This window comes from Pseudopipra pipra, chromosome 10, assembly GCF_036250125.1.
Source record: "Pseudopipra pipra isolate bDixPip1 chromosome 10, bDixPip1.hap1, whole genome shotgun sequence".
Classification (NCBI taxonomy): Eukaryota; Metazoa; Chordata; class Aves; order Passeriformes; family Pipridae; genus Pseudopipra; species Pseudopipra pipra.
In genome coordinates, this window is record NC_087558.1 from 13,139,946 (window position 1) to 13,166,798 (window position 26,853).

General features: G+C 37.0%; 1 protein-coding gene across 29 annotated transcripts in view; it reads left to right on the forward strand.

The window, feature by feature from the left end:
* The window catches only part of DLG1 (discs large MAGUK scaffold protein 1), a 142,435-nt gene that overhangs the window by 100,473 nt on the left and 15,109 nt on the right, over positions 1 to 26,853 (forward strand). For 12 of the 29 annotated variants that reach the window (XM_064666304.1, XM_064666306.1, XM_064666307.1 and 9 more), the window contains 7 exons: positions 2,523 to 2,649; positions 4,570 to 4,726; positions 5,473 to 5,575; positions 14,374 to 14,488; positions 19,665 to 19,841; positions 21,397 to 21,466; positions 26,311 to 26,410. In XM_064666304.1, the coding sequence (XP_064522374.1) occupies positions 2,523 to 2,649; positions 4,570 to 4,726; positions 5,473 to 5,575; positions 14,374 to 14,488; positions 19,665 to 19,841; positions 21,397 to 21,466; positions 26,311 to 26,410 (849 nt within the window). The remainder of the gene's footprint in view (positions 1 to 2,522; positions 2,650 to 4,569; positions 4,727 to 5,472; positions 5,576 to 14,373; positions 14,489 to 19,664; positions 19,842 to 21,396; positions 21,467 to 26,310; positions 26,411 to 26,853) is intronic. The other 17 variants (XM_064666310.1, XM_064666312.1, XM_064666315.1 and 14 more) reach the window with 2 other exon arrangements.

A 26,853-nucleotide genomic window follows, 5' to 3' on the forward strand; every position in this document is an offset into this window, starting at 1 on the left:
ATGTTTCTGAACATGATGCAGTTAAAAACTTTAGGAAAACAATCAAATGAAAAGTACTGTAAGTCAATAAATATAGAATTTGTTAGAAAAATCTAATTACTTCCTATAAAATAAGCATTGTTATAGCTGCCATTGACTTGTTAAAAGCAATTGTAAATTCATTTTGTGAAATGAGATAATTAGTACCTGAACAGAATGTACGGAGCTGCAATACTGAACAACAGTTGTTCAGGTTTTTTAATCAAACCCCATTTTTCACTAATTGGAAAAAAGGTCATAAAGTCTTGCCTTCCATTTTTTTGTGCTTTAGCTTTAAAATTTTCTGAGAAAAAACAAAATAACTTTATTTATATGCAGTTTTGCTTTAAACAAAGAGAATGTACAGTGACATGGATGTTGAGGAATACATGTAAATAATATTGTCATATTAAAATACTTTTAGTTTTTTCATGGAAAAGTAAATATTTCCACATGGTTTGGTAATCATCGTGAAAATTTGTTGCTGAAACTCCAGTGTTACCAAAAAAAAGCCAAGTTTTGAAACTGACAGTTAGGTGTCCAAATCTCTTAGCAGTGCACAGAAACTACATGGTATGCTGGGACAGACAGAAAGAATTAAGTTAGTGGGATCTATAAAATCCTTGTAGAGAGCAGAAGGATGAAGGTTCAGTGTACGTGTGTTACAGCTGTTCTAAAAACTGGTTTTAGGAGTTATGTATGTTGAACAACTCCTAATTTTTAGGGAATTCTCAAATATGAATGCTTTTTTTGATAATTTGGTTTTAGCAAAAGCATCATTCTCTTGGCTGTGGACCTCATGAAACCAATGTGAGGGGGTTTCTTTCTGTCTGTAGTGTAGAAGGGCACCAGGTACCTCTTGCACTTTGATTCTCAATTTGCTGAAACCACTTGTGAATCCAGAGTTGCAATTTCCAAAAGTTCTGCACAGTCTCACACAACTGACTGAGGGCTGGTGTGGCTGAATAGCACAATTACTTTATCAGCCAATGCTTTTAAACTGCCCAAGCTGTTAACAGTGGATTTTAATGCTTGCTGAAGTGCTGACAATCTGATACATAGGCCATGCATGGAATTTACCACACACAGGTTTACTGGGAATCTAGAATAATACAGAATCAGTCCAGCAGAGACTTTGGTGGCTTGAAAGCTGTCTATTTAGCAAATTTTTCATGTATAAATACTGTTGGTAAGTTTGTATATGATCCAAACATTCTGGTAGTGGCTTAAAATGGAAAAAGAAAAAGAGGAGAATATGCACATCCCTTCTGTAATATGTAGTGTCTGTTCAGTTACAAGAACTTCGGGTTTAGTGTAAATCCTCAAAGGTCAGGCACCACATCAGCTACAGCAAATGAGTAAGAGCAAAGAGAATCTGGCAACGTTAATTATGTTGAATCTGTGAAGTGTCCCCACCCTCCATGTTTAAGCCTCAAAATTTGAAGCACCTACACCAAGAAAAAGATTTTCAATTGTAGAATATGGTCTGTAGTAGCAGGCAGTGGGTATGACTCTGCCTGGTGGATGGACAGTTAAAATTGATGTGTCTTACTTGGAAATATTGTGCACCTTCTTAATTATTTGTTGGAACAATTCTCCTGGCCTTGTAGAATATTTTCTACCAATTGTAATCATTAAGATGCTAAAATTCTTCTAGTCTGTGTGTTGTGGTCCAGGTAGAACATACGATGCATTTCATACACAGAATTCATGGCCTATTGTGTAGGAGGTTCCACTAAATTCTTTTATTTCACCTTTCTAGTTTTAATCAATGAAAATGTGAATAGGACAGCTGACCTTTGCTATACAGCTGAAAATTTTTTGCACAACCTTATTTATTCCTCTCAGTAAATTGATGCCTCTTACCTTGAAGAGTGGAAGGTAGAATAGCCCTGCCTTTGTCTCCTGATGTGTGCTGGTGTCTGGGAGCACAAGAGCATCACTACCAGCACCTCTGCTGTTAAAGGTGGTTTTGTTCAGTGTTGAAGAAATGTAACATCCCTCTCTGTTCAGACCTGTCAGTCAGAATGGCCTGGAGTATTCTGGAGATGCTGGGATGCTGCACATCAAAGCATTAGATAGAAAGAGGCAGGCAGCTTGACAGTTTATAAGAAGTGTAACAATAAAATGTATTTTTCACTTGTGCTCTGACATAATGATTTTAAGAAACTGAAATTCTTAATTTACTTCAGTCAAGTTAAAGACAGCTTTAAAACAGATAAATCTCCAGACTGTCTTCATGGGTTTCAACTATCCACAGTTACTGTTTCTAAAAAAGTTTTATTTGAGACAAAATCAAACTGAAAAATTTGCTTACTGACTAAGTGAGGAGACTGAAAAATGTATAGACCTGACACACTATTTTAGAAATAAGATATTCTTAGTGTATCATTTGAACTGCTATAGTTTGTTTTTAGAACAGATCACTCCTTTGTTTCAGTTCCTCCAACTCTTGTTCCATATTGCCCTAATGTCTTTTTTTTTTTCCTCCCCTCTCTTTGAAGCTTATTCTCAGCCAGTGGATAACCATATCACTCCATCTGCCTACTTGGGACAGTCCATGCCCCCAACATCACCAGGGCGATATTCACCAGTTCCCAAGGGAATGCTTGGAGATGATGAGATTACCAGGTAATGAATAACCAAAGCTAAGTGTCAAACTGGTTAACAAGGGAAGCTCCTGTAAGATGTGTTTGTGGGCAAAATACTATTGAATGCTATACTTTGTTTCAAGAAGTAGATGTTAGTTTTAACACTTTTAAACGTTGTAAAACGAAAACTGGATATATTTATATGGATATATATATGTATACACACACACATACATGATTTATCAGTCCAGGAATAGTGTTAAAATCAGAAAGTCCTGCCAATGCTGCATTAGTTGACAGAGGTTTTTAGGATGGTAGTATGAGCAGACCAGAGATTATTTCTTAATTTAAAGCCAGGGATGTTTGGGTTTTCCCTGCCCCCACAGACAAGGGTTTGTTTTGATGGATTCTAAATCCAGAAAGGCTGGAGAGCTCTTAATCCTTTCCCTTTAACAGACCCTTCATTCCTTCACTGATTCAGTAGATTGCATTAATCTTTTGTTCATCATTGGTGATAAAGGGAAGCTCTTGTAATTTTGTTGCCCTTCTGTTCTGCAAGTATAGGGATGTTGTACTGCATTTTCAGTATGTTGTTGCTGAATTCTGTGCCACACCATCATCTCATGTGGATGTCACTCAGTTTCTGAGGCAGGGTCTACCCAGGATTGAAACCTAAGTGGCCTAATAAACTGGAGAATGGAGTTTAGTGTAGTGGAAGGTAGGATATGTCTTTGTACTTATTTTTAACTTAGGGTTAGGTAGACACATAAGCCAAACTGATTCTGTCCTGCTGATAGCATTATGGTTTTATTACTTTCCTTTAAAATTACTGCAAAAGACTGTTTTTAGATTTCTTCTGAAATGCAAGGGCTATTCAGAGAATGTTTAGGTGATTTTCTTTAAATCACCTTCTCATCTTCTGCCCTCTCCCTTCCAAAAAGAAGTTTATACATTTTGAGTGTTATTTTAAAAGACACTGTATCTTTATGTTCTCTAACTTTTTAATAAAGTATTGCTATGATCCAGAGCAATATATATCTAGATATTCAAAATGTCATTTATTTGTAATATAATGGTACTCTGAAAAAATGAATATAATAGTTGATTGGGATGAAATTTAAGAATTTGACACTAAGTTGATTTAATAGCTAGTGCAAAAATGGAGTGATTTTTAAAGATCAGACTAGATGATATTTTTTTGTTTTGGAAAAATGCACCTTCTTTGTTTATCCTGTAAATTAATAATTAATGTCTCCAAATACTTAAGGTCCATTAATTGTTCTTTAGTGCTCTCTAGTGATTTTTCAAATGCAGCACACAGTTGCTCTGCTTTATTAGAAATGTCTGTTTGTGGGACCATTTATGGTTTTCTTGCATTGGATCAAGTAGCAGATTAGTAGACTTTTGGAAGGAGCCTTTCTGCATTAGAAGTTGACTGGCCTTCTCTTGATCAATATTTCTTCTCATTCAATTCAGGAGGGGATCCTATAAAAAGAGTGCAAGAACTTGGTTTAGGTTTAACTTTTTTAATTGCAGTTGCTTCAAATAAATTGAAAATGTATTTGAAAGTGCCACAAATTCTGATCTTTTTTTAAAAGGGTTAATGCATACTTCTTGAATTGTTTTTTTATATTTACTGCTTGACAAACTGGAGTGAAAATAAAGCAGTAAGGGCGTATTTTTCATTAAGTTGCTTTCATTAGAATTTGTGGTTTAGGTTTCAGAAAGGGAAAATAGTATTTTGCTGAACAATATGGAAAAGTGTTAAATAATGACATTTAGTGTGGAATAGGATTGTAGCATAATAGGAATTTAGCCATACATTCATACTTAGAGATTTGTTCAGTTCACCTAACAACAGGGAGGGATTTTGTGTCACATCTAGAAGTTTTTCTAATTGTTTATATTACTTTTACTCCTGTCTAGTGACCAAGATTTCCTATTTCTTTCTTTCATTCAGGGAGCCTAGAAAAGTTGTGCTGCATCGAGGATCAACAGGTCTTGGTTTCAACATTGTTGGAGGAGAAGATGGAGAAGGAATTTTCATCTCTTTCATCCTTGCAGGAGGGCCAGCTGACCTGAGTGGAGAGCTTAGGAAAGGAGATCGGATAATTTCTGTAGGATTCCTTGCTTCTTTTATTTAAACAGCAACAAAAGTACTCCCCTCCCTGGATATTAATGCCAGTTAATGATATGGAAAGAATATTTTTAACTGAGCTAAATTTGAGACAATGGAACAGATGCCATTATACTTCCAAAGTATCTTTGAGGACTTTAGTCAGCTTTAGTTTCTCATCTATAACCTGATTAAAATAGCACTTCCCTGTGTCGGAGACATTCAGTGAACACATCTGGTAGCTGAGGAGTGTGTGTGTCTAAATTGAAAGAATATAGGCTTCAGAAATAAGCTTTCTAATGAGATGGAGACACTTGGCAGCAGTGTCTAAAACTGTGCTTTACTTCCTGGAGTAATTGTTAAACTTCCTGTTAGTCTTAAAAAGATTCATTTCATACCTATCTAAGAGCTTTTTCTATATTAGTATTGAAGGTCATAAAGATTTGGTTTCTTTGTGAAATTACTTCATCTGTTATTTCTTTGGGCATTTACATTGTAGTTTGGAAGTTACCGAAGAGGAATTTTGTCCTCGTAACTACTGTTACTAAAATGCTGATATTAAAACACATCTTTAGTTTAGTTTGAACTGTGAAAAATGCTTTTGGTCTAAAATGAGACACACATGTTTCTGCTTCAGTTTTTTTCTGATGCTATTTTTAAATCTTAAATTTTTTTCGCAGGTCTGTGTTCTGTGGTGATTATCAAAATTAATGTTGGTGTTTAAGAGCTTTTTTGTATTACTTGTAGGTGAATGGCGTAGATCTCAAAGCAGCAACCCATGAACAGGCAGCAGCAGCCCTGAAGAACGCAGGCCAAGCAGTGACTATTGTAGCTCAGTACCGTCCAGAAGGTAAGGGTTGCCTTGTACATTCAAGTTCCCTTATTCAATTTGCAATTCAGAGAAAGAAAATCTGCAATGTCCTCCCACCTAACCCCTCTTCTGAGGAGAGAAGAAACAAATAATGTGATAGATGTTGTCACATACGTGTTAGCATAATTGCAAGTGACCAGAATATATCTTCAAGTGTTGGTGCCGTGGCTTGATACATTTCTTGCTTTCATCATTTCAGAATTTCAGTTTCTTCAGTAAATGTTACCACTGTCATAACATGAAAATTAATCCAGTAAATCCAGAATTTAGTAGAAATACCACATTGTTCTTTTGTATTTCCAATTGTCTTTGCCCTTTAATATAGTGGTTTTATATGCCTTAGTGGTAGGAGGATAGAAGACTAATTCCTTCGTTGTTAGGTTGATTCAGATGCCATAAGGCGACTGTGAGGTTTTCATTCCTCTCTTTCATACTGAGCTCACGTTTCTGTTTATCCAGAAATTTCTTCTGGTCCAGATGAGATTGCAGCTGATGCTGATTAGCCATCCTTGTGTGTTCTGCATAACAGCACTTCATCAATACACACAAGTTCATCATTGCTGTTTCTCAAATGTCTTCATAAAGATGGAGAGCATCAGTTATAACTGCTTGTATTGCAAATGTATTTTATTTGTATTTATAAATCCAGCAGGATTTTGTACGAATGCTGACAGCTAGGACAGATCAAGGGGATTCTAGACATCCATCAGGGTTCATTATAGCTGAATAAAGAGATTCAGTATGATAGGAGCATTTGGAAGACACTTGGGACCGGCTGACTTCACTCCCTGTAATCGTATATGACAGTTTGTGTGTTCATAGATGTGGTGGGGAATGCTAACTTATGTTTTTACATCCTACTACATTTCCTATTTACCGATTAGAAATTTCCCAGTTGTCTTTCTCCTCAAGTCTTTGGGAAAAGTGGATTTCTGCAAGCAGTTCTCTCATTGGAATGCTTGAGTTAGGCTGTAGAAAAATGAATTACTGGAAAAGTCTTATGCAAAGAGTTGAATTTTCCATATCTGTCTCTTCATGTCTGTGGTTTATCAAACACTAGTTACTGAACTTGGGGTAGGCTAACATGTCTGAATAAAATTGATTTTTTTTTTTTTAATCTGGTCTCAAATTATGTAACTGCTGACTTATTTTCCCTTAAATCTCCAAAATGTTCCTTGGTTATAGAATTGGGTGAAAACAGATGTAATCACATTCCTGAAAATATCCTTCTTGGCATTCATTTAGTTTCCAGCAGTGCTCAGTGGATTTGAGAGAAGCCTTACAGAATTTTTCTACTGCACTGAATCAAATTTCAACAACTTACCAGCACTCTTCGGGATAGCTAAAAGCCAAGCAGGGAATGTGAATGTTCTCCTGTTTACAGAAGTGGCTCATGCACCACTTGTGTAGCACCACAGCTGCACTCAACTGACTTACACTTTCTCTTTGTAGATTCCAGGCTTTATCTTGCAACATACCCAGGAGCTACTGTTGTAATCTTGTTACCTACTGGGTTGTACTGGTACATCCTTCTGTGGCACATACGTGCGTGTGGATACAAAGTCTCCCGAATTGCAGAGATCAGTGGGTTTGGACCTGTTGGGGCTGGAATCTGCAGAGGAGGTGTCCATGGTAGGACAAGAGCAGGAGTTTGTGAAATGGGAATTATCCTGCAGAAGTGTGGTCGGAAAGTCAGGATGCTGTTCTCATTTACTTCTCGATTTGGAAGCTTTTCCTTAGTCTCCCCCCTTACTCTCCTCGCTTGTACTACAAATTTCTATCTCATTCAAGACATCATTCATGAATTAAAGGGGATTTTGGCTTTACCTTGAATTCCTTTGGAAACTAAATTCCTCTGAAAACTAAAATCCTCCAGCAGTTTCAAAATAAGTGATGTTGCTTCAGTATGCAAAAGTGTTTTGATAACCCATTTTTACTTGTAGAGGTTTCCTATCCATTTCATTTTCCTGTTGTTCCCTGGCTCTGAGAGACCTCAGTGCCACACTGCTGTGTCACTGGGTTTTCTGCAGAGGTAGGATGGCAAGGAAAAATTGTCATGTTAGTGTGGAAGAAGGAGAGGAAACACTAGGCAGTTTTGTCTCCTGGGAGTGGGGATTCAGAGGTGGTCAGAATTATGATCATGTTACGTAGCAGGGATACAAGAACATGAGAGTCTTGGTGCTTGAAGGGAATGTAGTGAGGAGAGGAGCAGCAAGGGGGAAGTATAGGACTGTGCAGAGGTGTACAGCTCTTGGAGGGCTCTCCATTTCACATTGGCATCCATTGTGATGTTCATTCAAATTAAAAGGTCATCTGAGGTATTCTTATGTGTTTTCAGTATGACATAGCAATAATGTTACCTCAAAATTGAGAAATTCTGGAAGGTTAGATTTTGCCGTTCCAGAAAGATATGAGGTGCCAGTAGATTGCCTTAACTGTGTTATAGCTTCAATGCATTTAAGGGTTTAAAATTAAGAAAATAGATAAAGAAATATATTAAAAATATAAAAAATTATTCTACTGAAATTTGATAGAAAATAATTGAGTGGATTAAATTTTTTTAGTAGTTATATTCTGCTAGACCAGAACTGGGCTGTATTAAGTGTATGTATAATGTTTACTGCAATTACATATGAATTAACTGCTCTTGGAGGGCCTTGAAAAAGCAAGCAGGCAAAGTCTATTGGCATCAGCAGTCATTCCTTGGTCACCTCACCTTTCCCCCTAAACGGCAACATTCAGATAAGTCTGTCGTGGCAGAAAAGGGTAGCAGCCCTTTCTGTTTCCCAAGGATCTACCTGACATACAAAAATAAGAAAAATTGTAATTTTAAGTAGTACAGTTGTCTTTTGTTCTGTGAGTTATCGGTTGCCTGATTTAGAGTTTATATTCTACATTGGTCTTCTCTTTGTAATTCAGCTGAGCAAGTCCATCTCTATATATGCAATTCTTGTCTGAAAGGGTGGTAAGATGTTTAAGTGATTAGCTTTCTGTTCTTAGGTGATTGGGTAGATCAGTGTAAGATTAGGATAAGGTGGAGCCAAACCATCAAGACAAGATTTCAAGGTATTTTTTGTAAAATGTCTGCTTCCGAACCTACAGTGTTGATATAGGTAGTTAACACAAATTCTTGCAGTTTTATTAATGGAAATAAGGATTCTCCAGTGCAAAACATTCTACTGACAGTAGATAAATACAGTCCTTCTCTCTTTTCCTTAAAACAAATGAGTAAATAAAAAAAGGAGGGAACAAAAAAACCTTTTGTTAGAGCTCTCCAGTCAATGGGCCAGCGTGTGGCTAATTTTTCTGTTTGTGATGCTGCAGCTATGGACTGTTTTCTAGTGGAACTTCTGGGAAATGGTAGCATTTTCATATGCATAAGCTAAAATTGTTTTCTGAACATCTGTCTTGAAATATATTGTAAATCTTCTGTCTGTAAAAGCCCAGCTGGGGTAGCACAAAGCCAATAATGTTTGTGCAAAACAGTTTTCAGTAATTGTTTTTTATCAAAGCCGAGCTTCTCTTGCTTTCTAGCTGAGAACATGGATTGTATTAAACAAAGGTACTTCAAAAGATAAGTGCATCCTGATTTCATAAAATAAAATTTAAAAAAAAACCACCAAAAAACTTAAAAATAAGTTTGCTCTGTTTTCAGGTACATGGCTCTGGTTTTCCAGATTTCTGTTCTTGCTTGTTTTGTACCTGGTTCTACTCATTTGCAACTAATCTAGATTAGTCAATTAAAGTATCTTCAAAACTTGACCCATTAAGATTAGAAAAAGGGATCTGCTATATATAGCCGTGGTAGACACTATAAGGCGGCTTACACATTTTAATCCTTTAAAACCTCACTCCTGCTCTTTAATATGCTGAATAAAATTGTTGGTGAATACGTAGTAAGCCTTCAGCAACATTTCTAGTGTATTTACCTCAGCAGTGACAAGCTGGACCTAGTCTCCTGAGTTTTGCAGGGTCTGTGAGAAGTGTGCTTAACTAAACACAAATGCAATTTTTCTAATCTGTTTTGAAATTCCTTGACCCAGTCTTTCAAGTGATTAATGAGGTACAAGCTCATTACACATTGGAGTGCATGAAAGCCACCAATGCTTGTGGAATGCATTGTGGTCTGTTCCAGGTAATGTTACTATAAAATGACAAGCACTGAAACAAAATAATATCTCCTCAAACGTGATTTATGGTGGTTTTATTGTGGTCCATGCATTTTAAAAGAAAAACAAATGGAAGGCAAATACAGGATTGATGTGATGGTGGCCATCCTGACTACCAGACTCCATTTCTCTGATTGGAAGCACCATGAAAAAGAAAATTGAGTATTCTGAGAGTTGAGAAAAGACTATAAATCAGTATTATATAAAATTGTCAGCACAAGAGTCCTACTTTGACAGATCCAGTGGGTCCTGCTAAAGAGGGGCTTTCCATAGACAGATGGGAAGAGGGAAGCAAGGGGCATACTTTTTTAATTAAAGTGAACTTTTTCAGCTCTACGTGGGTTCAATATATGTAAGAATCTCTGCTTCTCAGTGCTGTGCTGCCATCTGTTCCCTATACTCACATCCATGCTTCCTTGAGTTGCTGTTCCTTCTGTGCTGTTTGCTGGGTTTTCCATCCCTTGTGTAGCCCTTCTGTTCCTTTGCCCCATTTGCTGGAATGTGTGTTCCAGACCAGATGCATTTTCACTGTGGCCTTGTTTTTCTTTTCTCCTGCCTGTACAGACAATTCACCACTTTTCTGTGTGTTCTTGTTGCCCACTAGACAGGCAGTCCAGGACAGTTTCACTGCTCAGAGCCTTTCTCTGAAGTTTTGATTTCTGTTCAAATAAATATTGACTTTGAAAACGTTACAGTTTTCTAGGTGAAATCACTTTAGCACTTTGGGAGCAGAGTAATCTTCCAGGACTTCCTAATCTTCCCCCCTCCTCTTTATTTCTTGCTGTGGAATACGTGCAGACACGAACTAGGCAGATTTAGTCTAGTTTTGCACCATCTGCTTATCCAGTGCAATTTTGAAGTTTAAACTTGAGCTCAGATGTATTCATCCTATGTTCTTAACAACTGATTATGTGTAAATCTGTGTAGGGTTTGGGTTTTTCTTTGGTGATTGTGAGGTACTGTTGGACAAATGATATGAATTGAAGCAGCAGGTGCTTGTTCTTCCTCAAGATCTATGTTATGGTAGCAGGTACTATTCCCTCTCTGCCTCTAAACTTACTGGAGAAAATTCTAGCAAAGAAAAGATGCTCTTATTCTAATGTTCATATTTTACTGTGTTTCATGTTGGTCTTGTTGCCTGTTACCCTTTATTTGGTGTATATCAGCAGCAGCTTTCCTAAAATTCAGAACATTACAAGAGATCCTGAGTTAAGTCCCATTCACCGATATTGTATATACATGGGGTTTCAGATCCTGATCAAATTCTTACCTGGAAGGAACGAGGGGTTGGACTGTGTGGTTTTCTTTGGGTTTTTAATTTCTTTTTGGGTGAGTGTCTGTGTTTCTTGTGCCACCATAATTCTCATTAAAATACTGTTTCAGAATCTCAGTGTTTTGGTGTCTGTGGAAATTGGAAGCATATTTTTAGATTGAGTTCCTATGACCAACCTATTCCATTTGGGTTAAAATCAGTTTTACTTTTTCATTTAAATAGCTTATGTCCTTTCTGTTTGGTTACCCTGATCACACTACACCTGAAATCAATCATATTCTGTCTCAGCCAAGCTCTTAATTTCCTGTTAACCAAGAAAGAAGAGTGTCCTTTTCTTCTTGTTCACTGTGCCTGTTCTAGCTCCAAATTTCTGGAACGTGTGAGTGGCAAAATAAAACTTTTTTTAAAAAGTTGTATGTTTAAATGTGCATTGTATGACTTTGTCACACTTAGCCATGTGGAAGTTTGTTGTGCTGTTCACTGTGATTTAGGGAAACAAATGTGATCAAATTTGTCACACGCTATATAGGATTATTATGCATGCACATAAGAGAGAATGGAATTGTAAAGAAAACAGTTCTCTAGCATTTGGGAGAATCTAGGATGATAAGCTGAAGGAAATAAGAGATTGAAGATACAAAAGACAGCTGATATCCAACTCTTCTTAATAGTAGAGATAGAAATATAACCTCTCGTACACAAATTATCAGAGCTCTCCCTTTGCTTTGTAATGCCAAAGTTGAACCAACCCTGCTTACTCAACAGGGGACAGGTTCTAATCCCTTGGGTCAAACTGATTGTGCTTTTCTCATGCTCTCAAGAGTCCTGCTGCTGTCTTATTTTCTGTCTCCAGCATTAATTTCAGTACCACTGTATCTAATACTAAGGTTTCTCTTTAAGAAAAACAAAATCCTGTCTACTTTCCATCTCCAAACCCAATGACTTTGAGATTTCTATCAATCCTGTTCCTTCCATCTTCTGTAAGACAAATATAACTCAAATTTTAGCTTGCTCTACATCAAAGGAGCTCACCAGATTCTGTCTGCAGTGTTTAAGCTTTTCCTAAGCAAGACATTTCTTGGCACTCCTTCTTTTTGAACATAAAGGCTTCTCAGTCCCAGCCCATTAGTTTCCTTTTTTGCTTTATTCATATGGCAAGAGTGTCTATGGTGAAATTCTTCTCCTTCTTACTCCTACAGATGTCCCTGTCACTCATTCAGCTCTTACTTCCCAGAAGTTCTGATGAGAAAAACTAAATTATTACAGGAAATTGCAAGACCAGCAACCTGAGGATGATATATAGGATAAAGTAAAGTTTAGCAATAGTAGGGAATAGCCTCTCTGTTAACTCTTACATCTTACATCAGATGTAAGAGTTAGTTTCCTCCTGCATAGGAGGAAATCTGATTCTTCCAGCAGATGACACATGATAGTTTGTTAACAGAAATTTGCATTTTTTTGCACTAGCTATTGCAAAGAACTGCAGATATTTTCAGCACTGAACAGGCTGTAGCACAAGAAAATACTTGAATTATCTGGTCTTTTCCTGCTTACTTTCCTTTCACACAGGGGCAGAAAAAAATCTTTTATGTCAGAAATCTCTGTTACCATTCTTGTACATTTGGTGTTCAGAGCTTTAATCTTCCAAACGCCCAAGAAACAGGTGAGAAGCTTAAAAGATAATTTCTTGAGTATAAATGAGTAAAATGAGGTGACTTTAGCCAAGGCCATGCAGTACAGTAGCACAGCAGGAGTGGGCTGTTCTCTCACTGCAACTGAGCCCTTCCCCTAAGGGGTGTTACTTTCTAAAAAATGTCATTTTCTCACATTCCTCTTAGGTTACTGTCCTGTTATCTTACATTATTTTGGTATTAGTAATAGCATCAGTAGTGGGGGAAATAATGTTTTCGTTTTCTTGTCAAACAACCTCATCAGTCTAATTTAGTGCTGGTAAAGGATTTGATCTTTATTTGTAAAAAGGCACTTGGTGCTGTTTCAAAAACTAAGATATTATCATAAAAACTACTAACTTTTTTTTTTAAAGGACAAAAGTTAGGGTGATTTAAGAGACTGTTCATACTGTCATGATCTGGATAGGGTTAATTATAGATGCATCAGATTTGTAGTGACCCAATGAAGTGATATATCAGCAACTGGTTCACCCATTATTCTTCTGTAGCGAATATTTTTTTTCTTCTGTGGTTTGTTGTAAGCCCAGTGCTCACTGTGTGATGAGCCTGTGGTGGGAAAGGGCTGCAGAATGTAATATGATAAAACATCCCTAGTGTTTAGATGACTGTTGAAGGAACCATAGTTTTGAGATTTCTCAAGATTCTTTACTTCAGAGCCCTTTGTGTCAGTGCTGCATTTCCTGCATGCCCGTGGTGCCCGCGGGGGGTGAGGCTGCAGCTCGGGAGAGCAGCGCAGTGCCCGCTCCAGCAGCTGCTCACACACCCTGGCTCTCCCAGTGTTGACTTGTTATAATCTGGCATCACGTGTTCTCCCGGGGAAGGTGGTGGCTGCAGAACGTTTCCTTTGACTAGGAAGGTTTTGCAAGTGGATCTGTTGATCCCGAAGTCCAAACTATTCCGCTGAAGGAAAAACTTACTTGCTCTGAGTTCATATTTTATGCTGACAGCATGTAAGTACCTCGCTTCAGGAAATGTTTGTCCTGAACAAGCTATTACTATTTTACTGCCTGCATTTGTAGCTAAAATCAAAATGCATTTAGCTTAGTTTTATTAGTACACAGTACTGCTTAAGAACACAATCCGTTTTTCCAGGATTAACATTGTACATAATTCTGTGGGGGCAGTTTGAATCTCTAATGCCGTTTACAAGTGGATTGAGATTCATGCCAGAATTCTGGAGTTCTTTTTCTTTTCCTGAGCTCCCAGGGGAACATGGTCTTATTTCAGAAGATGTTTTCCATATTTCCCACCTTGTAGTGTTAAATTCTTTATCTAATTCAAATTCAGTAATTTTAAAGTACAGACACTTTTCATTCCCATTTCTTAACATTTAAAATTTAAAATACATAGTTCTTGGTTATAAACATGTATTTCACATGTATATTCTAAAGTTTTCCTATTGTCATGGGTTAAAAATTATCTGTATCACTCTTTTTATTACTATGAAATTGGTAATTATTAGTAGAAATGTTTGTCTTACTTAGGAAAAAAATAGTTACTGTGAATTATAGATTTAACCCAGAATTTAAAAGTATAATTTTCTTGTGTGTTTACTATGCCTAATCATAATTTTTTCAGGTGTGATTTCAGTTTAATTGCTGAAGTTCAGGGGGAAACTAATTGCCATGCCTTTCTTTCTTACAGAATACAGTCGTTTTGAAGCTAAAATACATGATTTACGGGAACAGATGATGAACAGTAGCATTAGTTCAGGATCAGGATCTTTGCGAACCAGCCAGAAGAGATCCCTATATGTCAGGTAATCATCTTTTTCATGGGATTGCTGCTGTGTTTTTCTGCTTTTCTGTAGACTTAGTATTTCTCTATTTTCATTTTCATACAATTACAAAGTATTGAATTTAACAAATGGACACTTGCATGCATATATATTAAAGCATAATTTAGGTTGATAAATGTAATATAGCTGAAAAAGAAGTACTAGCCCTGAGAACACTATATGAACTTTGAAGAGTGGTGCTATTATTGCCTTTTTGTCCTGGCTCTGAGAGAGATGATAACCCTTCAGCAGAAACATGCACTTATTCTTTAGGTGAGTGTATGTGAAGCCTTAACAACTTGCTTAGTTCAGTTTGTGTTTTTGTGACAGTAGTCTTCATATTCTGCCTTGTTCAGTACTTGAGTTCAAATTTATAGTCTTCCCTTGCTTAAGGTTTGTCAGATTTCCATCTTATTTCCTTTAGCTTACTTTGGTTGTATTCTCAGCTTGTATAGGAATTGCATTTCTATATCCAATGGCATTTTATTATGGAATATTTTTCTGTGATAACCAAGAGAGAAAATGCATCAAAGCAAATGAACCGAGTATACCTTGTTAATTTATTCATATCAAGTTAAACATAAAGGAGACTAAAAGGAGGTGGAAATATAAGAGCATGGAGCACATGAGGAAATAGGTGGTTTCACAGGGAAATTGTGGCAAGGTGCAGCTTATTTATGTGCCACCTCACTCTTACATGAGTTATCATATACTGATAAAGCATAATGTTTCAAATAGGGAATGTGGGTAAAAGGATTGCATTTTTAAAAATAAATTGATTTTTGAGTTCCTCGTATCAGCTCATCTCTGGATTGAATCAGGGCCAGCAGTAGCCTCTTGGAAGGGGCCAGAATGTTTCAGTAGAGCAGATAAAACCTCAGTAGTTCTGGTACTTGGGTTAGGCTTGGTTTAAAATGTTGTAGCACCTCACTGGTTTACCTGCTAAAATCCCAGGCACAGGTGCTGTTGACTTTTCCAGTGCAAAGCAGATACTGTTTTGTTCATGGTACATTCCATCTATTGAGCTGTGGGAAAGGAAGCAAGTCCTAAATGAAGCAGTTACCTGAGTAATTGCATCAGTGCTCAGAAAAGTCTTGGTCCTTTGCAATCTATTTCTGAAGGCTTTGAAACAAATGTAATTAATTACTCGCAATGCTTCCATTTATCTTGGCTCTAACAAGTAGGTCTTATGTTTTGACCTACTGTTTTAGTAGCTTTGCCTGGATTCTGGTTTTTTTGCAGAGATACCTTATTCTTTTTTTTTTAAAATATATATACTTTTGTCTGCCTTAAATGTTTTGGGCATGAAAATTTAAATCTCTAAAGATAAATGCCTTAAATAGTAGGGGATAAGTGCTTGATATCACAGTTATCTATGTCTTTGAATTTCCACAGGTAGGTGCATATATAGATATTGTGCTGAGATCTTCCTTTCCATAATCCCGAGCTTTATCGCTTTAGCCCTCATCATATAACTAAGCCTGAACAATTCTAAATGCTTTTATTTTGCTTGGTTAGCTATAGCCTGATTAGGTTCTAAACCGCTTATGCTCATGTTCACACATTGGTCTGGTATTTTAAGCCACTGTCAAGCATTTTGTGTTTATGTAGCTTTTATTCCACTGATGGAAGCTATTGAGCTTTTGACTTTGACAGCTACTGCAGAATTTGCAACTCTCCAGGTTGTTGTTGGCAGAGGCTTCATGGAGACTGGTGATTCCTGATCCCAGAAAGGTTTTTGAGACCCGATAATCAGCTTTGTTATAAGTCAGAACAAAAATCTAAAGTGCAAAAGTACTTTTCTACCCCCATCTCTTGACAGAGGGTGCTGCTAGGGCTTCTGAGATCTGCTCTTGTCATCACAGCAAAGGTTGCCAAAGACTGGTAGGCAACTTGGTATGCACAGAATGGGTTCACATCTGTTCTGTCTGGTTTCTCGTGTAATTTTGACCACACTGAAGTAACTTTTATGAATCTTTTCACAGATTGGTAGATACTGACAGAACATGTTAGTTATCCACTTTATTCCTTATTATAAGTCTCTCTGGTATAATCATACTGTACTTTTAATTGTACCAATTCAAAGCCAATTTTAGTAACTGGAGCTATCTTTTTTCAGTAATGCTGGGTTTTGGATATGCCTTAAAGGATGCCCGTTAAGTAACAAAATGCTGAATTGAATAGTGAATCCAACAGTAAAATGTTTATAGGCATTCAATCACAATTGCAGAAAACCTATTAAATAAAAATACTATGAAAATCATCTCTGGTGATGTCTCAAAATCATGGTAACAAATTAGCAAATAAAATCAGATGCATCACTGTATCCCTGTAAACTTGGTATCTTTATGAATAGTCTGCCTGTAAACAGCATTTTTGGGATGTTATGTAATATTAGGGAGAAGACAATTGTGTTTGCCTGAAAATAAAATTTGAAGTAAAATGGCAGATTTTTCTTCTTAATTGTATGTATATCAAAAAATGATGAATAGCAATCTAGCAAACAATTCTTGGAGGGCAAAGCAAATATAGCAATTTAGCAGCAGCAGCCAATTCTTCATTTTTCCATCTAACTCTCCCCCCACACTCCCCCTCCCTCAACTAATTCAGGTGTACTGATGTAATGGTCTTCTCTTTTTTTGCTTTATATTTCTTTTGACCTTTATTCAAAGAGGAGAGAGATTCTCTCGTATAGTGTTTCTGGTTTTGTATCTGAGCTATATCTATATATATATATTCATCTGCAGATTCAAAAAGCACATGTGAGATGCCTTCATGGCAATTTAATTGGGCATCTCTATGTGATTCTGATATTTCAGACTTGAAGAGACCTCACCAGAGGAAATGTATTTGATGAAACTGCCTTTCATTGTTCAAAAATCATTCTGTGTAACCATCTTATCTAGTTGGAAGAGCACATGTTGATAATAATGTTTTTATCCAAGTGTGCTTCCATTTCACTCCTGTGTATTTTTTCTCATGCAGTCAACACACATGTTAATGCTGTTAGGCCCTGCTCTCACTGCTTATGTAAGTTTATATTCAAATTAAAAAATAGAAGTTAAAAGTAGTGCTGGTAGCAATCATTGCCTGAACACTAACAAGAAGTCTCAGGAAATGAATTTCATGATGTATGTAATTAATTCAGTGAAAATGTATACAGCTTGAATCTGCACTGAAAAGTACATAATGGATGATGTGCAATTTATTTTGAGGTATGAAATAAGATTTTCCAGAGTGTCTCTTGAACAAACATGTACAGACTAAATGTGGAGGAATAACTACTGTGTGTATAATTTTCTTATCTGCAGTATTTTGGTGATTTCAAAGAAAAAAAGGGTTCTTATTTTTTTTAAATAATCAGAATATCTCAACTACATTATGGAATTAAACCAGAAGATGTTAACATGAAGGTTGCATTGCTGAAGGAAGGTGGTATTCCAATCTCCAAGCTATTTCAAAATTGAAAGCCTAAATTTTTTAATAAACTGAAATTAAAGGTATTACTTGTTGAAATATAGGGCTCTGTGTATCATGAGAGTAAATATTTTGAAGCCATTTTAAAATTTCTGTCTTGTGCTAGACAATTTAGAAAGTATTTATTAAAACCTTTAATCCTTTAGGAAAAGTTTTTGATACTTTTCATGGCCCAGGAAAGACCTGGTGTCTCAACTCTGGTTTTGCAATAGATGCTGAAGATGAATTGATCTGACAGAAGATTTTTAATTTTTCTCCTGGAAACAATTTGTCATTGGTTATGAACAAATACAGTTCAAGCATAAAGAAATACACTCAGTGCTTTGGAAAGGCAAAATCCACAAGTACATTTTTGGAGCAAACAGGTTATGACTTACTTCAATATTAAAAACCAAGCAGAAATAGTTATGTAAGACCAGTGTTTGGGATGAAGAAACAAGCTGAATTTGGACAAGAAAAATGACACCATTTTAAGTTATCACATTGTAACCTATTGGTACTACTTTGTGATGGGCTTGGTATCAAGGAAGTTGAGATCGGGTTTTGTTTAGAAAGTGCGGCACTGACAGACATGACCTGGAAGATGAAATAAAGTTGAGGATTTTTTTGACTGTGTCGTATGAGCACACACTTTACATAGATTCATGCATCTTTTTGAAATGAAAAAGAAGAGTCCTTTATAGGGCAGAATCTTAGGAGTAGTAGCCCTTGCAGTTTGCTAAGGGGCTCCTGTCATCATTCATTTCCACATCCTCACTAAACCCTCAGTTGTGCTGGGGGAAGCATGCTGCAGATCTCTTCAGTTCCTCAGGGAACTGGTCCGGATATAAAATGATCCAACGTGGAGAAAAGACATTAAATCAGATCAGTTCCATAGTGTGGTGAATTGTGTGCCTTTCCAGACAGTTGTGCTTTCATAAGCAAGGAGGGGAACAGGAGTCAGTACAAAGCAGGCGTGACTGTGGGTAGGGTAATAGTGGACTTGCATAAACCAACCTTGCTGGCAAAGAGAATGTTAATAAAACTGTAGTCACGCAGCTGCTGCTCAGCTATTGCGAGTGCCTGTTACTGAAAACAGTCTTACCTTAGGAAAAAGGATGAGACTCTCTTGAAATGGTTGAGAATTTTCCAAAAGAATTCACATAAGGTTCTTTGCCTTTGGGTACTGCGGTAGCAAAGTGGTGATCAGATCACATTTCTAAGTTATTTTTTCCCTGCAAGCAGGATATTGACTTTCATTTTAAAGACAGTACGTTTTATTTGCTAAAATAATTTCAGTTTATAACTTGATATAAAACAGTGTACGTTACAGAACTTTTGACGGTGCTTTATGCTTCAAATACTTGCTTGTCTTTTTATCCTAGGCTGACATGTAGCTTGTTTTTTGCAAAGTACTTATTGAATTGCAGGAGGTGCCTTCTGTAGACCTTTTGCAAAGCACTAGAGCTTTGCTCTGGATGAAGTTTTTTCTCATTCATTGAAACTTAGAAGTGTGTGTGGGTACTGTACTGTACTATGTATTCTCTCTGTGTATGAGAGTGCATTCAGCCTTCTTATAAGAACCTGTCAGAAGGATGCAATCATTTATGAACGACACAGGCAACTTGCTTCAGATTTTGTGCTGTTCATACTCTCCTGGTTTTTTGCTTTTTTCTATGTTAAATTTTTCTTTTCAATGTAGGGCTCTTTTTGATTATGACAAGACTAAAGATAGTGGCCTTCCTAGTCAAGGATTGAACTTCAAATTTGGTGATATTCTCCATGTCATTAATGCTTCTGATGATGAATGGTGGCAAGCACGGCAGGTAACTCCAGATGGAGAAAGTGATGAAATTGGAGTTATCCCAAGCAAACGGAGGTATGTCATACTTTATTGACTTTGAGATGTCTGCTGTTAAACATCTGATGTGATTAATAAATATATTGCATGTGCTTCTCTCTTTGTTGTTAATCATAGAATCATAGAATCAGGCGGGTTAGAAGGGACCTCTGAGATCATCAAGTCCAACCCTTGATCCACTACCACCATGGTTACTAGACCATGGCACTAAGTGCCACATCCAGTCTCATCTTAAAAACCTCCAGGGATGGAGAATCCACCATCCTGGGCAGTCCATTCCAATGCGTGATTACCCTTTCTGTAAAGAATTTCTTCCTGATATCCAACCTAAACCTCCCCTGGCAGAGCTTAAGACCATGCCCTCTTGTCTTGCTGATGGTTGCCTGGGAGAAGAGACCAACCCCCACCTGGCTACAACCTCCTTTCAGGGAGTTGTAGAGAGTGATGAGGTCTCCCCTGAGCCTCCTCTTCTCCAGGCTGAACAACCCCAGCTCCCTCAGCCTCTGCTCAATAGGACTTGTATTTGAGTCCCTTCCCCAGCCTTGTTGCTCTTCTCTGGACCTGCTCTAGCACCTCAATGTCCTTCCTGAACTGAGGGGCCCAGAACTGGACACAGCACTCCAGGGGTGGCCTCACTAGCACTGAGTACAGGGGAAGAATCACTTCCCCGATCCTGTTGGCCACACTGTTCCTGCTCCAGGCCAGGATGCCATTGGCCTTCTTGGCCACCTGGGCACACTGCTGGCTCATGTTCAGCTTCCTGTCAATCCAAACTCCCAGGTCCCTCTCTGCCTGGCTGCTCTCCAGCCACTCTGTCCCCACCCTGTAGTCCTGCATGGGGTTGTTGTGGCCAAAGTGGAGGACCTGGCACTTGGCCTTGTTGAACCTCATCTCATTGGAATCAGCCCAACTCTTAGTTGTACCACATCAGCCACTTGTTAGATTTTATTTTTTTTTTAAGTACTCTATAGTGGGATTCTGATTAACTCAATGGGAAGTTTGTTAAAACACTCTTTAGTCCTAGGAGTTGTATGCTATTCTCAGTGTAAACAAGTTGTGGGATTAATAACATTATATGTACTTTTAATAACAGTACACTATTTATGTATGAAAAGGTGCAAAGTGAATTTTATTCAAGTTATGACACTATCATGAAGTCTTTCTACCCAGAACCTGGAAATCTGGAAGATCATTCTTTGGCAGCCAGAGTCAATGGAGATGAGGTGTATTGTTGGCTACTAGAGACTCAGAGTTTAGGTGCTCTGAATCCTAGTATCTGCTGTTGACTGATAGCTGAGGCCAGTCACTTACAATGTCGTGTTTTCTCTTTGCACCCTCTGGATTTATTGAACATATCTAGCCACAAAATACTCTCAGCCTCGTAATTTGAGAAATAATTCCCTGCTTTTATAATACAGTTTTCCATTAGCAGGCTTCCATTTTCTGAATGTGTCATAAGCAATAAAAATGTATATACAAAAGGTACACCAATACACTTATGTTGTAACAAGCAGTAACATGAAGTTCTGGAGTTTTGCTGATTCTACCACTTTTGTGTATGTTTTTGTGGTAGAGTTGAGAAAAAAGAACGAGCCCGTTTAAAGACAGTGAAATTCAATTCCAAAGCAAGAGGAGATAAAGGGGTGAGTTAATGAAGTGCTAATTACATTGTGAATGGTAACATTTTTCAGTTATTTATGTGTGGAGACTGTTTCAAATTTGAGTGAAAAGACTAAATTCTGTCAAATAGAAATAAAATAATTCTGAGCACCAAAGCAGACTTTTAATTGCCAAAACACTGCAAATTGTTTAAAGAATTGGCATAGAAATATATATTCCTATTAATACTGTAATGTAGTAGGAGATGTATATACTAATCAAGTATTGAATAGTGCCATTTCTAATAGCTCTGCAAGTGCTGTTTATAGAGCCATGTAGTACTTGAGTATGGTTTGTACTTCTGGGCTCCCTTTATTTGAGAAAGGACTTGCTACCAATTTTCAGGAAAAATAAAATTCTTTTAATGCATCTAGAAAACAAGGAAGTAAAGCTCAACAGGATCCCTCTGATGAAGTGAGGCTTTACAAAGTACGTGTTACCCAGACAGCATAAAGTCACTTCTTTGTTATGATTATGGATATAGAAGCTTTAAAGAATTTCATGGAAGGGCACAGGCCAACAAAACTCAAGGCCATACAGCTCACAGCTGATTTTTCTCACTGCCACTCTCTGTTGGTGCAAATGCTGATCTAAATGTGCTTTAATCATATAAAATAACCAGTGTAGATGAAAAATAACCCAATCTGAAAGAAATCCTAGTTTTAATTTTAGTCAGTGCAGTTCACTGCACAATACACTATTCCTGTCCCAGTACGTGTGATGGAAATGAGTGGTGAGAAAGCAATGAGGGTACTTAAGTAGTAATAGGAATGTTTGCAGATAAAATTATAGCAATTTCATAATGGCACAGCAGCCAAATATTTTTATTATTTTGAGGGTGAGGCTTTTTTGCAATGTTTTGGTCGTTCTGAAATTTGAGAAAGAATTTCACAACCTTACAGTTTCTACCAGTAGTATATAACTAGTAATTTCAAGACTTACCATATGCATTTTAGATGTAAGAGCCTTCTAAAGTAATAATATATTGTAATTTTTAAAAATCTGAAACATGCTTTAAGCTCCTGAGGGAATATTAAAGCTTCAGTATTTTATCCTGATAGTGTAGGACTTTAAAGTAAAAGACTGTCAAGTCCATATGTACATCCCTCTGCTACATGGCAAAGGTTTCAGTTATTAAAGAATTTTTCCCTTATAAGAATTAATTTAAAAAGAAATTAATATCTCTTGCTACTTTCTGATGCACAATTATGTTACTACCTTGGAGATTTAGTGGATTATTTGCAGTTTTTTTCTGTTTTGGTGCGATCATATTTTGGTATTGGAATAAAATGTTATCAACTGACACGATAATTTGAGTTCGCTTTTTAGAAGTCACATAAAGAAAATGCTTAAATACTTCAGATTCTTTTCATTATATTAAGTAATTTTTCGAATATTACCATGTTCTTTGAAAGGTAATTGCATGGTTTTGTAGTTTGTCTGCAAATAAACTGCAAACAGTTAATAAATGACGTGTTTGAAGTAGCATTTTGACAATAGTGGAGCTGGTGCACAGTCCCTGTGTACCAGCACAGCACCAAAGATATGCACGGAATACCGAGTGGAAAAGCAACTACGCTTGCCATTGATGTAGAACTGCAGTTCTTTGTCTTTCGTAACATTTCATTTTGCAAACATGCTTACACTGTTCACAATCTTTTGCTTCAGCTGTAAATGTTTTAACATTGGAGTTTCTCCTCTAAGTATTCTTCCTGTATTTGTCACGGTGATAGTTTTCCCAGTAAGTTGTCTGCACCGTACATGTCCTCGTGGACTGTGTCCCTCCCTGTGTCTGTATATGCTAATACTCCATGAACAGGATGAAATACCGATTTTGGGCAGTTTTTGAAAATTTCTACATTAAGACCTTGAAGAATAACCCTAGTGATAGCTAACACTAAAATCCACATTCCTGTCATTTTAAGGAAAGCTAAAAAATCTGGAGCAGAAATGGCTACATTTTTTTTCTTGTTTTTTCCTTTCATATAGACATTTATCGCATTTCCTGTGCTGCTTCTGGTTTAATATATTCTTGCTTATGATGCCTGTATATGATTTGCAGTGGGCTTATGAAAAATGTAATGCAATTACTATGCATTTTCAACTAATAAGCAAATCCCTCTAGCTTTTTGTAATCATGGTATCTTTTAAAAACAATCTTTTTGCTAATCTTTTTTTTTTTTTGCAAAATCAGTATAATACTTTTATTTTCTCTTTTTTGGGGGGGTAATGGAACTGACTCTGACCATTATACATGCAGAATATAAAATTTAATATTAGCTCAGTAAGACTTAGTGTACAGAAAGTTAAAATAATTATTGTTACGAAATATGTTCAGAACTACAGTGAAGAACCTGATTATGTTTTATGAAGTACAATAAATCAGCCACTCCTTTTATTCTAACTGTACAAATTGCAGAGTCTCACTACCTCAGCTAAACTGCACATTTTAGCTTTGTTACATTCATGTCTCTTTTTACCAAACTGAAGGACTTGCCCAAATGAAACAATTATATAGTTGTGAGACTTCCACTTCTTGAAATTCACATTACAGCATACTGAGCAAAGATCTCCTTTGGATATATTTCTTTGTTGCCCTTTTTCTGTAGATAACATTAAACTCTCTCATTGTGAGAAATCAACTGCAATGACTTGACTTCAGATGGAAAAGGTCAGGAGGACCATAACCTAAAACTTTGCCCATGCCAGCTATGGTTTCTGAAAGCATATGATTGGCTCAAAACTAGATATTTTGTTCATGTGTCAGGTTGGTAATTTACCAATTCTTACAGTGGAACAACTGTTTTAGTTGAACACAGATGCAAGCCAATTAAAGGTTTTATGGATTTCCTCCTTAGCACAGTATTGCTATTTCCAGAGCTCAGTGTCACTGATCATGCTCCCATGGTACCATGTATCTCTTTAATACGTGGTAATTTTAAGTAATGTTTCTTAAAAAATTGGTAATGCAAACATCACTGGATGTTTCAGTATCTGCTGTTGCCAGGCAAGTCTCTATTAAAGCAGATGGCCAGAAGGGTTGTTAGTCCTGTAGCAGGATGCAACTTTTGTGTTGTACTATAGGCATTCTCTTTTGGAAGGTCGAGTGCTAGTTTTGCAATTGTACCAGAGAAGGTGGCCTACCCTTGGAAAAAACTTTGTCCTGTTTGACCCCTAGTTGTGACTGTTTTATTCCATACTTAGTGCTGGTTGGAAAGATGATATACCTTTTCGCAGCTGCATCGCATATAATTGAGGAATATGAGCTCACACTGGCTGAAGAGAGAGAAACAATCACTTGGAAGTTAACATGCTTCAAATTTTAGAAATAGCTGTTAATAGAGTCTTAAATGTATGAATTTTTTTTATAGTAGCTTTTAAAAAATGTTTCTGTGGCACTTCTATTACTTTCTGCTGCACACGGGCTCTGCTTAGCTTAGCTTAGAAATAAACAGTCCCCCTGCAGTACAGGGTCTCAAAACCAAGTTGGATGCTTTCCTACTTTTGCTGTCCTTCCTGTGGCAGTTTCTGCAAACCAAATGACAAAAACATGACAAATTTCATATCTTAGCAAAATGATTCATGTATGCCTAAAGATGAAAAGAAATTTCAGCTGGCTTTAAGCTATCTGTGTTAGCTCTAGGTCTGGGCATAATCACAATAAAAACATTACTGATTTATTTATACATTAAGTCTCTTTATTGACTTGGAACAGCAAATTAAAGATGCTGTAGTCACATAATGTCTTCAGCAGAAGATAATACTAAATTCTATGTTAATTATACCTGTAGACATACCTATAAATTAATGAAAACACATCGATGCTCTCTATGTCTTGTACAGGAGCACAGTAATAGTTTATATTCACATGGGTGTATATGTCTATGTAGGTAACTCTAAAATTGTTTGCAGCCACTGAGATGCAGAAATTCTTCAGCAACATGAGCAATTAAATGTTGAAAGTTGCTGAATGTGATCCTTGATATACAGAGGTCTTCACATGGTGATTATAAAGTCACCCTTGAAAAACATAATTACCACAATAAACAATTGAAATTAGTTTGTCTCTTGAAAGATGTTGGAATGCAGAATAGAGTGAAGTAATTGCTTTCAGTGAACTTGCAATGGATTGCAATTACGAAACATTGAAACAAATACAGGTTTGGGGTTTGTTTTTTTAATTATTTGGGTATTTTAGCTGGACACATTCCTTTTTTCTTTTTTTCCTATTTCACTGTTACTTAGTTTTATTGTAAGAGCAGTTGGGACAACGCAGCTTTTAACTTCCATTTTTCTTTATGAGCTGTTATTTAGCAGTTGTCAACAAAGTATTTACAGTTTTGCCTTTGCAAATGAGTAACACTGGCAAACACTTCTGGCGTGCTGTTATAATATCAGCTGTTTGCAAAAGCATGTGTGAAGCCTCAGCTTTTTTTTTTAAATATTGTAACACCTATATGAGATAATATTAGTGATTTAATTGACTTCGAGTCATTATGGTTTGGCCATCTTACAGCAACCTTGTTTTTTAGGTTTTTTTACACCCCCAGCAAGCCTAAATTTGTGAAATACAGGTCAGGCTGCATAGAATGACCCAGCCTGAACTAACCCTACAGTTATTTCAGTACTAAGCATGTGAAATACAGAGGGTATGAGCAAAGTAGTGATCCTGATCTCTGTTTCTCATGAGCTGAGGAGATAGTGTTAAACTGAAACATGCACTGCATAATGTGGTTGTAGGAGTCAGCTTCCGCAAAGCTGCTGGTCTGGGCCTTTGTTCACACAGACATTAGACATCCTTTGTTTTGCCCCTCCTTCTCTTCTTCAGCAGTCATTCAATGACAAGCGTAAAAAGAACCTCTTTTCCCGAAAATTTCCCTTCTACAAGAACAAGGACCAGAGTGAGCAGGAAACCAGTGATATTGACCGTAAGTATGTGGCATTCGATGGAGAGCGAAGCACAGTAGAAGGGCCTGCTAGATTGCAGTAGGGTGTTACCATGGAGACAGTTTCATGAGCTGCAACAGGCTAAGGAGCTTGCAGTGCCAATGGCAAACCAATCTACAAAATCAATGCAAATGTTTGTTTGCTGTTAAAATAAAATTTAACACAAGAGCATCCCAGTTTAAAATAAATTGGGCAATACTGTTGAATAACTGGAGGGGTTAACTGCCTTCCAGTGCTGTCAGTGATGCATCCTTGTTTCTAACTTAGAGGAGAAGGCACAGCAGTGATGAAAGTACAATGGAGCTTGCCAGCTTCTCAGATCAGTCCCTTTAGACTGGTTCTTCAAAGTCATTAATTCTAATTTGATTTTTCCTAATGATGAGAGGTTACTTTGATTTTCATTGTTGTTGCTATCACAAAAAAA